This window comes from Paramormyrops kingsleyae, chromosome 5 (assembly GCF_048594095.1).
Source record: "Paramormyrops kingsleyae isolate MSU_618 chromosome 5, PKINGS_0.4, whole genome shotgun sequence".
Taxonomy (NCBI): Eukaryota; Metazoa; Chordata; class Actinopteri; order Osteoglossiformes; family Mormyridae; genus Paramormyrops; species Paramormyrops kingsleyae.
In genome coordinates this window covers 17,907,534-17,923,297 of record NC_132801.1, presented here as the reverse complement: position 1 = coordinate 17,923,297, position 15,764 = coordinate 17,907,534, and the positions used below count along the sequence as shown (strand labels likewise).

At 37.5% G+C, this 15,764-nt stretch overlaps 1 protein-coding gene across 2 annotated transcripts in view; it reads right to left on the bottom strand.

The window, feature by feature from the left end:
• Positions 1-15,764, bottom strand: part of gas7b (growth arrest-specific 7b) — a 68,748-nt gene that overhangs the window by 26,926 nt on the left and 26,058 nt on the right. For both annotated transcript variants that reach the window (XM_072712281.1, XM_072712282.1), the window contains exons 3-5: positions 5,656-5,733; positions 3,495-3,580; positions 2,189-2,242 (exon numbers count right to left, since the gene is read on the bottom strand). In XM_072712281.1, coding sequence (XP_072568382.1) covers positions 2,189-2,242; positions 3,495-3,580; positions 5,656-5,733 — 218 coding nt within the window. The remainder of the gene's footprint in view (positions 1-2,188; positions 2,243-3,494; positions 3,581-5,655; positions 5,734-15,764) is intronic.

Sequence of the window (15,764 nt, the reverse complement as noted above, 5' to 3'; positions counted from 1 at the left end):
ATACAGCTTTGTTTTAATACTCAACAATCTCAGTCACTAATGGCATTTAATTGTGTGGACAACAATTAGACAGAGGTCACGTACTGTACTGTTAAGGTTGTCAGATGTACTTTACAAGCTGTCAAGTATAAGCCTTTGAAATATGTAAGATTTTCTCCAATTTCATTGTTAATTAATTTTGAGTATCCATATAAGAAAATTCAATGCATATTTCCCATACACCACTATGTTTATCTCACATGCAAATGATCTCAATAGACACCAGAGGCAAAATGCTATTTTTGGTTACTAGTGTTTTTTTTCCTCTTTTTTTATTAGATTTGTACTGTCTGCTGAATGCTGAATGGAGGATAGCTTGGATGATATCTGATGATGCACAATTAAGCACTATGCCTGTTGGCTGGTAGAGGGTGCACAACAGTACCAGATACCTCAGATGTCTTCAGCAGCCTATGGTTGAATATGTAGACAAGGAATAGTGCAAGACAGCTGTAATGATTCATAAATGAATACAGTAGAAGTAAGACTACAATCAGACTGATGAGGATGATGAAATTGTTTAAGCTGAGTGGCAATCAGGTACTAGACATCTTTTACAGTCGGTTTACCAAATCTGGTTTTGTGACTTTAAATAATTAAGGAGTAAGAGAACTATGACACAAAATAACATTTTATAGACAATATTTCATTTGGTGTTATCCACAGAATCACACTTATTACTCGGATTTGAAATGCCATTCAATAATAAATTGTAAGGCAAAATGTAGCATATGTATTTTAACGTCATATTAACCATATTAGATTGGCTGTTACCGAAAATTGGTGTCTTTAAAAAAATGATGTACACTTTTCAAGTAGAATAAAGGAAATAGTGATTTGTCTTCCGGCATATTGCAATTGAACATTGGTGACACCAAATGGATGTCACAGGCACAAAGGTTTTGGCCACTTGTCGGTATATAAGGTCAGACCTAAAAGATCTATAACCACGTGAAAGGAGACAGCTGGAAGATAAAACACTGCCACTAACCCCACCTTCATTCGCACCTACTTGGGTTCAGCAGAAAGGAAAAAATTCTCTATGCTGAATGTAATACTGAACAAAATCACACATAGAAAATTGAGAACACATTTTCTTTTGATACCCTATTCTATCAGGCCAATACATTATAGAATATATAATTCTATCTCATTTTTCATACAAATCACTATGTACTGTAGTAAGGATTTATGCAGTTTATCAATCAGTATAATATTGAATGGAAATATGAAAATAGAAAAGGACATTGTCATTTCAAATAAAAATTCATAAATTTACATTACACGTATAATGAAAATGCATGGATATCAGTGGACAAATATAATAGCTACCTTCTTTAAAAACCTCACAACAATCCCATAGAGCAATTCTTCAATTAAGGCACAATCAGTGTTTTAGTCTTTTTTTCTTGAATATATGTGTCACCCATTTCAACATCCATTAATCAATAGTATTGCCCCTGTCACCATGGAAACTGAGCATGCTGAGTCTTCCCTTGCCTTTCCCCTACATTTACGCTCTCAGTATAGTCAAAGCCTTACTGACAGCCACAGTACAGCCAGCAAGTGAATGAGCGAGAATTACAACACAAAATCACCTCTTAAACAAATGGTCACCAGACCTGGCTTTCATACCCATTCAAATGATTTCACACTGTACTGAGGCAAACACCTAAATACCAATAAAAAAACACAAATCTCAAATGACATTACAGACCAATGAGCTACATACAAAATCATTACACCAGCGTTAGCCCACAATTTCAGTTGCAGATTTTTATCTAAAATAATTTATTTTATAAATATATCCCGAATAGTCCTTGTCCTGAGGCACACACATAAGCACAGACAATACACCTGAAGATCTGACAAGTGTACGATAAGGAAGCGGAAACCACATCACAAACAGCAAAAACTAAATCATGTACACCCATATCTTTACTAATTCAAGCAAGTACAACGTGAGACAAATACTTAAACGGTATGCACGTTTCCAGTCAAAATTAAGTTAAAATGACTCAAATTAATGCTGTTTTTTTCACATCGAAAAAGCTTTTTCAGTGTTATTGTTGTGAAAACAGCATTAATAACATAGCTCATCTTTCCATAAGTACTTTATGAAAGGTATCCTTTTCAGGCTGGTACTCACAGTAATCGTGGTCTCCTTATTCTGTCTCCTGGTCGGTGAGTTGGACCCTGGGCTCTGTGGGGACAGACACAACGCATCATCAAAGCTGCCCTCTGTGTCAGACATTGCTGCTTTTCAGGCAGGTTTATTTTGCAGTGAGAAGATTCTGTATGTAGCCTCTTTTTGTCCCTCTATTGCTGTTGCTGTGTGAATGAGGGGGGGGGGGGTTTGGGGGGGGGGGGTCTGCTCTCGGCGGCAGTGGGGCTCGCAGTTAGGAGCGTCCACTAAAATCAGCTCCAGTTAAGCTATTGCCCGATTCCTGGAGTGATCACTGGAGAGAGAGAGAGAGAGAGAGAGAGAGAGGGAGAGAGAGAGAGAGAGGGGGGGGGAGAGAGAGAGAGAGAGGCGGAGGAGTCTTCCCGATCTCCTGCCATCCATGCTATGCCCAGTGAAGCAGTATGTGCACTATGCAGAGGGAGTGGGGCTTATTTAGATGGCATTCACCACACCTCCTCTACACTGAAAGAGGAAAAAAAAAAAAAAACAACACTGGCAGACAAGGCAGCTGGAGCTGGGCAGGGCATTGTGTATACAGCTGAGGGAAGATTACTCCAAAGGTAATTATGATTGGAGGCACAGATAGCCACTGGAACAGACTATTGAGAAATCGGCTTTTAGGCCTCGTTAAACGAGCGCCTTCATTGGCGTGCGCTGAGAGCCGAGTCTTTTTCGCTCTGCACACGGTTCCAAGCATGTCATCATTATCTACCTTCATTCACAAGGCTACAATGGATGCTGTTACCTGCGAGGAGCTCCACTGAAATCTTCTAAGATTTGTGCATTGCATATCAGTGACATATAAACATATAAGCCGGAATACAGGTAGATAGGTATAAATGTGCAGTATATTTATAACATTTAAATACAAGTGCAAGCAATGCGAAGGTTATACATATAGAGTAATTTAGTTTAGTTTCAGTTATACTGTATCTCAACTAATGTCACATCAACACAGTAATATTATATTCATTTTCCTATAGTAAAATTGTGACTATCCAGGAAAAACTGGATGCCGAATGCTTTCAGCTTTGAAATAGGATTACTGAATGGAAAATAAGCCTTTGGATAGTGAAAAGGGATTTCACATCATCATGTGCAGTGCGACCTTTGGGGGATCCCACCGATGTACAGACACCTTCAAGCTGAGAGATATGTAAGAAGGTTTTTCTGCCAAAATGGACGGCAGAGATTCCAGCTGGAGGGAGATAAAAGAACGTTGCCCCAGTGTTTTTCTTGCTTGAGAGACGGTCACCACCTTCTGCCTTACCTGTAGGTCCGAGCTGGTTTTCCGTACTCCTCCATGCGGGGATTCAAGGTGGGTTGTAGGACTTCCAGAATTGTGAAAGCCGTTCACTACAATTACACATAAAATATGCCTTTGCTTACTATCAGATGAAGCCTGTTGCAAACCAAGCTCACTAAACGGTTTCAAAAACATCTGAAACTGTAATGCTGTATATAATAAAGAGATCGTTAAGCTCTTACAGTACTTTAGGTACGAAGTTATTCTCAGCACCATTTTATTGTTATTATATCAGCTATTCAATGGCACATTAAATAGCACATTACGGAATCTGAGAAGGATCACCAATGTGGTACAATGGGTGTGTTAGATTTTGCTCTGACAGAGCTCTTAATTACCTAAGCTTGATTCAGTTCTTAGTCAAATGAATTTAATGAAATTAGAATAACAGAATATGATTAAAAGAATATGGGCTCTTACAGGTATTTAATAATGAACACAACTGAAGCCTAAGACGTGTAGCATAATTTTAATCATAAGATGAATTGAATCACTATGGTACACAACGGGTAACTAGAGTCAAGACTAGAAAAAAAAAGATTGCAAAATGTTTCCCTCAATGAATATAAGGACTGTCACTCTGCATTACAATACTGTCAAGTGTAAATAATTACAAAAAAAAAACCAATAACCTCATGCCAAAATGTTCTGCAGACCCCTGTTCTGTCTGTGAGCTGTTTGCATGCGATCTCTATGCTTGACTGGGTTTTCTTCCAGATATGTCGCGTTCGTCCTACCGTCATTCACGTCAGACACGTAATTCAGGCAAACTGGCAATAGCGTATGGCTGTGTGAGAGAATGTGTGCGTTTGTGTGAGAGTATTGTGATGATACGTAGAGCTTAGCTGCCTACACCTCATAGGAGAGCATCCAGACCAGCAGCTCCATTACTAGATGAAGCACGAATTGTTAAACACATATTTGAGGTATCACTTCCTATATTAATACTAAGCTCTACCACAATAAGAAGATCCCTATTATGTATCTTCTGCTAATCAAAGCAAAAATAAAAATTAGTATGGACTCTGTTCATTGCAGAGATACATTTCTGTACTACAGAACAAAGACACACTCTTATTTCATTCTCATGTATGAGTAATAGAACCCATTTCAATTTTTGCAAAAGCTTTCCATAATCCTTGGAGATGATCTGTTTTTGCATTCATTTGTTATAATAATCTAATTATTTCTCTTGTGATGCATGTTAATGAAATTTGTGCCTAAGAGAAGAATTGAATTTACAACAACATTTAGCTACCAATAAATTCTACTATCTTTTCCAGTATATGCATTGTCAACAAAATACTAAGTCCTTTGGTCATTTACTCTGTTAAAGGGCTCTATTTGGAAAACAGCATAAAACGATGGAAAGTCTGTTTTAAAAGCATTACGGGCATATTGCTGTATAATCTATAAAAGTATTTGTCTCTGATAGAGCTCAGGATGACACATGCATGCTTCATACCACTGAATACTGTCAGATACAAAAGGCACTAAAAATCTTTCACAATAAGGTTTAAAGTCCCCTGAAGTATAATTGTGGGGTGCTGAAAATAGCTTAATCATTTAACGTGAGTCATTTTAAATTAATGACAGCACACACAGTATTGAACATGAGGGTGTGGGATTTGAAAAGCACAGCACCCACTTCACAAATGTTGTGACTTATTGGGACCCGGGACGTTATTTCTGTTGACTTTCTAAAAGAAAAATTTAAAGGACTAAAGGATTCAGATGGTTCCAGTGTTCCAGGCCAGGGAGAAAATGAACTAAGAGGAAGTCTATAATCACCACTTTCTGTGGAATGTAATGTCCCCACTATCACAGAGAACATAGCCCAGAGGCTGGGTATTTGGGGTGAGGCTTTGCATTGTCACAACAGACCACATTAAGGGTTCAGCCCATCACAAATCAGGATGTGGAAGGAAGTTTCTTCCCATTAGATATTATTGTCTCCTGATCACCTACAGCATCCTGTCCCAAACTTGTTTAACTGTTTCTTGACTTGCAGGTGGAGCCATGACGCACAAAGAGCTATCTGTCCATGCATTATTCAGTTTACTGGAAAAAAACATCTTTGCACAGTAACAAAATGGTTCCTTCAAGAAGTCAAGCAGAGCGATACCTGCAGGTATGGAGTTCTTGTGTCTGATTGAATTAGTTGGGGTTCCAGGGGCATCCAAAGGTCGTTCCCATGTTGTTTCTGTAATAATAATAATAAGATAATAAATATTAAGTTCAAAATTCAAAACAACTTGAATTTTGGCTTCTCTGTGAATTAAAATAAATAATAATAATTAAAAAATCTAAATTAAAATGATTAAACAATAAAAAAACATTATTACAAATTATGATTAAATTATGATTAAAACATATATGTAAAAAAAATCTAATAGGAGTTTAACAAATTAGGAAAAGTGAGTGTTAGAGTTGTAACTGGGTCCTTGAAGTGATGTTCTGGATCATTATGTTTCAAATAAGTATAAAAGAAGAAGAAAAAAACGTGTTTTTGATGTGAGCAGAGCAGCTACCTGCTCATTTGGCCTCTCAGCACCACTGCCTTGCATTGCCAGTGCTGAGTATCATAAGAAGCAGAAGTCCTGTCAAAATAAATCATTCTGTGCTTGGCTATATGTGCATGGGTGCCTCAAAGCCAACAATGTTTTGGAGTCTTTCTGGCCTTGGACTTAAAAAAAAAACAATGTATGTAGCTTGCATTTCCTTCCCTGGTAACATTAGCACTGTAAATCCAAAAAGCCTTATATGCAGTGTCGCTGTGATTTTTTTATTCAAGAAAGAGAAGGAATTACTCTGACTGACAAAATACTGAACGGAACAATAAGCGCCTGTATGATTTCTCAGCACAGTTCATCTTTTGATAGCAATGTAAAAGAATGAAGTACAGAAAAGCACAAAAATTAGGACAGTTCCACTCAACTGGCAGCAGTGCGGTGCAGTTGGACAGCATATATGCGTATGAATGATTGGAAGTCTCTCAGGCCCCCTGACAAAACCAGTTACATTTTTTTACTCAAGCCAAAAACACAACAGTAGGGCAGCATTTAGAATAATTTTGAAGGATATGCAGTTTCAGTGTTTCAGTACCCTTGAGCAAGGAATTTCCTAATATTGCCCAAAATACAATTTAAAATGTTACATTTCCTAATACATGCTGTGCTTATACGTGACATATTGCGGCGTGGGTACCAGGCATGTCGATTGCACAATGGCTGAATGAGTAACACGGAGTTACAGTGCGGGAAAACACAGAATGACTTTACTGCATGTATGCCATTAATTCAGACAACACACACACACACAGGTTCACACAGACACACACACAGGTTTGTAATTATATCTTTGTGGGGACTCTCCATTCATTTCTATGGGGAAAACTGACGACCTTAACCCCTACCCAGCCCTAACCTTAGCCATATGTAGCCAAACAAAGTACAAGACTTTTGGCATTTTTAGTTTTTTGATTGTATTCACAGATCTTTGTGGGGACCTGAAAAATGGTCCCCACAACATCAAAAAACATTTATTTCCCACAAGGTAAGATCAACCTAATTACATACACACACACATACCACTATTTACAACTATTAACATTTAACACAATACACGACATAAATGTACGGCAAATATATGACAACATACTTGTTAACTTTACATAGCTATTTAGATTTGCCATCGGTCCAGCATGCCACCACACTGCCTGACGGGGATCCCCCAGCGCCATCAGTGGGAAATTCAGGGTAACATATCTTTCAGCTGGGTGCTTCCCCGGAGTTAATCACTATGAAAGGACATCAGGAGTATGCGGGCGTGACCAAACTCTATACAGAATCAATGGAGGTCGAAATTGGGGGCAAAAAGAGGGCATTCCTGGGAGGTTTTTCACACAACACATATTGCCTGAAACATTTTTGCTCCTCTGGATTTTCATCATGCATTAAGATGCAGACACATGTATTTTCTAGCTAGACTGAGAAGACTTACACCTAGCCACCGTGAAAGCAAATCTCCTATGGCATTCATCTGAGTTGGCAGACCGGGCCTTCCATTTCCTACCATTGCATTCTCTTTTAGCTAGGAACAACGCTTTCTGTCACTTCTTGATGATATTACCGACTTCCAACTGTAAAACATCTTCTGAGCACAGCAGGGTAGCATCCATGGAGTGCCAAAGGGTCCATGGCAACAACAAACCGAGAGGTTCTACTTTAGAACAAGGTAAAAGGCTAAAAGGAGGCCTGGAAAATGCTGACTGACATTCTCAGACTCCGGAACAAGAAAACAGGATTACTCTCATGGCAACCCTCAGAAATTCAGCCTTACCTTCTACACTAAATAAAATACAACCCATCAAATAAGCTGCCTGTCATCTTATACTGCACGGTCTGCTAACAAGGAATATCAATATCTGCTTTTTATTTGTGTTTGTTTTGTTCATTATATAAGTAAGAAAATAACACTAAAACATGCTTCATAGCAATTTGTGCATGTGTCCAAGTTGAATTTTGGACCTAATGCCATTCCCTTAAATATTAAAATCACTGTATCAGGTGGTATGTGATCCCTCTTGGTATATGATACCAACTGGAAAAGTGTAAACACATATGAATAAACTAAATTGTATCTGTGCAGTGCTATAAATTCAAAGTGCTAGCCTCCTTTCTGCTAATTACTTCAAACGAAACTTAAAATATAAACTAACATTTATCTTTTAGATGTAACGCTGCACCTGCAATGGGTCGGCACCCCATACTGGGTTGTTCCCTGCCTTGCGCCCATAGCCTCCCCGCGACCCTGAATAGGACAAGCAGTTTCAGAAAATGGATGGATGGATGGATGGATGTATCACTTCTAAGGGTCCTACAGTATATGCTTGAAAAAGAAACTTAATATGCATAAATAATTCTATATGTAAAATTGCGTATGTACTAGCACTCTGAATGAAAATCATTTAAATATCTATTAGATAATACTAGAAATGTTCTCTACACATATTTGTTAGTTTCTTGCATGTTGCTATTAAGAACAATTACATTAACCAAAAGGAAACTTTCCCAACAATGATTTCTGAAAGGTACAATCCAAATATGATTCATGTCAACTTGCAACCATTACATTGTGTAAGGGGCAAGAAATTCAAGGATTAAAGGATCAAAATAAAAACAGAATCTTAAAAAAAATGTGGCCATGGTGAAGTGAAGCCAGCTGTGAACATTCCTGGTGAGGTTTATGCAATGGAGACGGCTATTTATTTCCTGTAGTGTTGTGCAACTGTTTCCATCTTAGTTTCTGGATATTTTCTCCAATGTTTTCTTTGACTGTATAACTGAACCACATAGCCAGCATGTGGATTTTCCAAAAAAAATTGAACAGCTGACAGGGATACTCAGTTTATATTTCTCTGGTTCTCTAGATCAATAATAATAATAATAATAATAATATAAAGAGAATACTGAATAGTTTAGACATTGTTGACCAAATATTTCACGAAGAAAAGGAGAAGGTGCTATCATTGGACTTGAGTGTAGTATTGAATGCAGAAATCCATCATAGGTAAACAATGAAAGATGTAACCAAGTTTTGATCACATAAAGGCAGAACCTTGTAATACGGTCATGCACATATGTTTAGTTACACATTTGTATGTTTTAAGTAACTAAATCAAAAATTACAAATAAACAAATGATGAGTCATGTTAAGCCAATTAGCACTATGTGTCAGCTATAAAAGATTTATGACAAAACGCAAAATGAGACAACTAGCAGAGTTCCGATGAGTGGACGCTTCAACTGCAGATGCATTGGCTGGAAAACCTTTTTTTTTTTTATTAAATGTGTCATAGGGAACAGTCACAGATTCATGACAGCATATGTCAAAAAAAAAAAATGGAACAGTAGAACGGAACATTGGTTTCAATTTGAGGATCACAGAGGGGGTAGGCGGACACTTACCAGAATACAGCCTCAAAAACTGAACTGAATCAGAAGCAAAGTGACCCAGGCTAACCAATAGACACATCACCTGTGGCCTGTACTACGGACCAGGGTTACTGGCTTATCGGGGTACCTCGTCAGATTTAAGGTACCACAGTTTAAATGGACTTCATATTCGTCATATACTTACATTTTTCCCAGACTACCTTAAATCCGACAAGTTACCCCGATAAGCCAGTAACCCCGCTTCGTAGTACAGGCCACTGGTATAAGGAACTAAAACTGAGTCCCCAGGGTAGAAAGAAAAGAGTAATATACTGCGATGAGTCATCTTTCAACTTTTTTTATCCTGCTTCTAAATGGATTAATGTTTGTAGAAAGCCAAAGGGCACAGAGAGGCATCTAATGGCAGGCAGTCATTGATTCTGATGATTGCCCAACATATAATGGCCAAGGAATACAAAGCCAATTTACAGGACTATACGCGCCATGCATTTCCCTGATAATGTTCCCATATTCCATAAAGTTGTTTTATAAATATCAATGCTTTTACTGGCCACCCTTATAAACAGATCTAAATATCTTTGAAATATCTTTTATGGAAAGTTCTAAAGTGCGTTAATCTTCACCTTCTTCATCAGGTCCAGGGTTTTCTTCTGGCCTAAGAATGGCCTAATATTTCATTCCATACCTGATGAAGTGTGGCCCTACTCCTTATTATTCTTATAATTCTATTCTATTCTATTAAGTCCTTGGTATTAATACCACCCACTCTGTAGCCTCCATACACGGGATCTATTTATCTTTTGAAGTACAAAGAAGTCCACAAAGTTCCCACACTGCAAAATAAACATTCTAATTTTCACATTTCACTTCTGTAGCAACCCTGCTACTGTCACAAGCAAACAAATGCCTTATTTATATTTATAAAACTTAAAAATAAGCAATAAGCATGAACAAACTACTGTATTGGATAATCGTTTATTTCTTATGCCCCTCAAAATTATATAGAAAATGTGTGTATTAAAGGAAGCAATGCTCGATTAATATGCTTTTCATTTTGTAGTCCAGTAAATGCTAATTTTATGGCAAAGTGTATAACTGAGCTCTGTAATTGTGATCACTGAACTAATCACAAGTGGTTGTGGAAGATGGATGAATAACAAGAACATGCCATTGCGAGATGAGACTGGACACCAGAATGCAGCTGCTTCAGTAACGTTAAAATGCTGTTACCAGTGTGATGTCAAATCACAACAAACAGAATCTCCCCATTATGATGATTCACACATTCATTATATTACAATAAAGGCAGTCCCTCATTTCTTAAGTCTTTAAGTTGAAAACATAGGTTAAGTAAGAACAGACACATACAGTTGTTAGTGACAGACAAATGTTTGTCTTACTATATATTTTTTACCTTTCTATGCATTTAAAACATTTTAAAAACTCATCAAATACTCTAAAACATCTTTACCATAACAATAAGAGCAATAACTACATATGGTTTTATATGGTACCTCAGTACTTCAGCTGTAGTGAATCTGATTCACCAGGACTTTCCAGCATTGCCTCCTGGTGACAAGGCTTTTACATAGGATCAAGAAGCTCCTCAAAGCATGACCTTTGGACTAATTATCTCTGGGACCAAGTACACTGATGTATTCAAACATGGTGTTTGCATTGCATGATCTCTGGTATGAACAGAAGTCCAGTAAGAGTTCCACTGCTGGGTTTACATCTAGAAGGCCATTTTCCCTAACCACAATCTTCTCAGTATCTCATTTTTAAATCGCAATTAAAAATCCATTTTTATAGATTGGCTTTTAGTGTTGAGCGTTGACGATCTTATTTTATTATTTTAGTTCTTGGTTGTATTGTATTGTAACTCTTTATGGGGTTGTTTTATTTATGTTTTGGTTGTGCTAATTTTCTACAGCGCTTTGGAAAACTTCAGTTGTTTAAATGTGCTTTAGAAATAAAATTTACATTACATTACATTCCCTATGTGTGCATCGAAGTCACCCAGCAGAACTACAGAGTCTGTAGGATGTACCCTTTCAATCACCTCAACGAGTCTGTCTAAGGCTGAGTACTCATAAAGACTGTTTGCTGCAAATAACGATCATAATTTCAAGTCTTTCAAGCTTGTAGTTGTCCATCAAGAAAAACTCCAACTGTGAATATCCCCATATTCTTTTACCACAGGGAACTCCACACTCACAAGCACAACTAGCACTTTAGAGACATCAATCAACCTAACTGCAAGTTTTAGGTCTGTGGAAACAAACTGAATTTCCTGAAGGGAACCAAACACACAAGGGAAAAAGCATGAACATACATTCGAACCCTCCAGCCCTAAATATTCAAGGCACGGTGCCACACATTCAAAGTAGGTGTCAATTATAAGCTTGTCATAAATACATTTAAACACATTTCCATTTTATAATGTCCCAACTCTACAGCACTCATTAAAAACTGATCTTCAGGCAGGTGTCCAGAAAGATCCAAACGGAGGTTGTTTAATAAAAAGTTTTTAATACCTGTTTGAAACCACAATGGTATGAAAACTACAGACAAGAATGTGGAAGTGTGCTGTGGAAACGTTATCTCACGGATACCACGCAGCCACACATTCCAGACATTGCTGAGGCTACACTGCATTTTTGTTTGAACTTACTGGAAACAAATTATTAATTTTGCCTCACTGATCCAAAATTTCATTATATCAAGCATGTGTGCCTGTTCAGTAGGTACACACTGTAGAACACCAGAATTTTTTGTTAATATATTTTACGGTAAATAAACAATTAAAATACAATAATTAAAAAAGCGATTTAAAGAGAATGTAAAAATGGCAATTTAATGAGATTAAGCTGCTGTTAGCTTCATTGTATGGAATGAGGAGAATTTTAATAAAGTAGAGGGGATTAAAGGTGGTCTCATTAAAATTACTGAGATTCATCAATCCCACCCCTAAATTGAATAACATAGGCACAAACTGCTGGGAAAAAAAACAGCTTGACCAAACTGATGGCCAGTTTAAGATAGTTGACTAGCTTAACGTATGTTTCTGAATGATGTTTGATGGTTTAGCTGGTCATACCAGATTATAGTGGTTATTCTAAGTAGTTTAGCTGGTCATACCAGCATATCTGGCTTGATAGGCTAGACACACCAGCCTAACTGGTTACTAACTCAGATAAACGATCAACGAACTGCAAGAGCTGGGACATGACCATCTAATAAAGATCATTGTCAACCATGTTAAACCAGCTAAGTCATAAGCTGCTTTTATCTGTTGTTTCAGCATGGTAAATTAAACATGCATGCAAAGCAGTGTATAGCCTAAATGTGTCTTGTGATGGAATGGTGACCACCAACCAAACCACCAAGCACACAAAAATTATAACAACCAGGTTAAAAAGATTTAGTAAAAAGAGCATTTTATCTACTTTTGTGTTGTAACGCTTTAGACATTGAATTTAATTCTCCATCTATAAAGACTGTGTAAAACATTGTTTTTTATAAGGAATGACAAGCATGCATGATGAATAATAGTCTCATTACATTAAAGAATGAATATAGTATTTTATTTATAAACACATGCCTGTTATGTCTGCCCATGCACAAACTTACTCCTGTATCTGTTTAATATCCCAATTTAAAGCTTTGTTTGTTGATCACATCTATAACACGTGAAATAGTTCCTTCCGTTTTCATATTACTTGATGGATAAACAAAAGGCTTTACTTAATGGTTTAGCTAGTTTTACATTTAATGAAAATGCAATTTGATTTATGGATGCATAAAACATCACCCTTTGACAACGTGAAAGAAAATTTATGCCATTTACAGTTCTGCATGAGACTGAATTGTCAACAGCACAGAGGATTTGCAGTGTACGTGCATAATGTGCGTGATTCCGTTCAAGTTATCTGTCTGCAATTGTAAAAACACTTTCACTCTGTGAGGAAAATTACTTGCATGTTATATTATGTAGTGTGGGAATTTTTATAGTTCATAGATACGCTTCATATTTTGTATCTCGCAGAGGCAGAGCTCAATAATCAGATGCACTCCTCATTTGTATAATTATTATGTGTAAATGCGTGGAGCAAAATTTGTTGGTCAGATCCAGAGCTGTTGCCCCCTTAATTACCTCTCCTCAAATACTGTACATCTCTGTAAAGTATCTAGAGCAGATTAGCTGTTGCTAGCGATTCATTTGTCATCTATAATTCCATATTGCATACACACAGCTTGTTTCTCCTGAAATGCATTTTTAACACTATTTGTTAGCTTAATCTTTGGGCTTATTTTGCATGATGATCTGCAGAGACTTTCATGCCAGCATGCTCAATCCGTGAGGAGAATGTGCTAGACGTGTGCTTCCCTATTGTAATTCTTCGCATAATTTACTGCACCAAGCCCTGGAATTATCTCGCTGGAATGTTTTTCCTGGATTTCTGTGATGATAGTGAGATGTTTAAAACTGCTAATGCAGATTGGTAAAATCCCATTTATGACTTGCCATAACAGGATATTTGCACTTAAACAAAAACGATGAATTGCCACTGTAATCTTGATAACATGTTCATTAAGTTAATTTGAAATGGAAACTTTCTAAATTCAGGTTTGGTTTACAAAACAAAGCAAAAATACATTTCCTAGCAACTGGCATGATTGGTATAAAGCCATATTACACAAAATTCTACCAAGTGTTAAGTAATTTCTTAAGTCTGACTTATAATTGATCAGATTACTGCTGTATGGGGAACTGCATAGTTCCGCTACGTAGGCCTCTGTGCCAGTGATTGGAAGTTGGCTGGTTCAAAAGCCATAGTCAGCAGAGTAGCTGCATTACCATTGGGCCCTTGAGTACGGCCCTTAACCTTAAAAATATATATGTATGTTCAAGAAGAACAAGTTGGGATAAGCGAAAACTATAGAATTCCTTTATACCGGTACTCGTATTTGTATAAATGACATAAAGTTTAATTTCAACGTTTTTGGGGTTTTTCTGTCAAATGTTCTTTATGTGCTATACATTTTGAACCATTTCCCCTTTTGTGGAATAATTACTCAAAAACTAAATAGAAGAAATAAACACTTCACTAACCACCAGCACCAGCTTCTTCCTTCCATCTCCATGTCACCTTCATCTGCTCACTGTCCCAGTTGACATACAGTTTGAATGTACAGGGGTTGGACAATGAAACACCTGGTTTCAGACCAACATAGTTTATTAGTATAGAGTAGAGCCGCCTTTAGCAGCTAATGCAGCATTAACTTGTCTTGGGAATGACAGACATAAGTCCTTCACAGTGGCCAAATAGATTTCGTGCCATTCTTCTTCCAGAAGAGTAGCCAGGGCCTATTTGCCCGAAATATTCTTAATGGTACGTCGTTCGTAAGTTCTACCTTGAGTTGTCTCTTGAAGCTCCACCATGTTTCCTGAAACATTCTTATGCCTTGTCCACGCGTACACGGGTATATTTTAAAATGTACCTTTTTCTATACGCCTTGGGCTTTTGTCCACACGTAAACGGCATCTCAGGTCATGAAAACGGAGCTTTTGCAAAACTCCATCCAGGGTGAAGATTTTAAGAAACTCCATTTTCAGCGTCGACATGTAGACAGGGAAAACTTTCCGATGGTTTTCCGAGTTTTCGGCTCAAAACGTCAGATTTTGCGCCGTTGTCCACTTTATTTAACGTCAGAGTGTGCGCTGTTTGCTGTATACTGTACATTAGGCGACTTTGAGCAATGGCGGACTTAGCTGAAATAGTGCTTATGCTAACCTTGCTGACAGGACTTCTTACATGTGTACAGATAAATGTTGAGTCACTCTCGCATTATATTGATCAACACAGGCGTCGGAATGTGCGCCATGGTTTTCAACTTAACAAGACTGGCAATTAGGCTTCTGATTGGCTAACATGGCAGTACGGTTAGAGTTATAATGACAGTGCATTTTAGCGGTTTCATGTGGACGGAAATTTTTTAGAAGACAATGTTCGTAAGGACCGGGATTTTATTTTAAACGGAGGAGGAAAAACACCGTTTTAAAAAACATCTGTGTACGTGTGGACAAGGCATTAGTTAAGTAAATCTTCCATAAGATATTCTTTTGTAAGGTTAGTCTGAGCCTCTCATTCTTATCAGTATGTCTCTTATAGTTTTCACTCATTCCAAATTGCTCTCCTTGAGGCATACATATATTTTTAGGCTTAAGGGTCTTACTCAAGGGCCCAGTGGTCACACACACACACACACACAC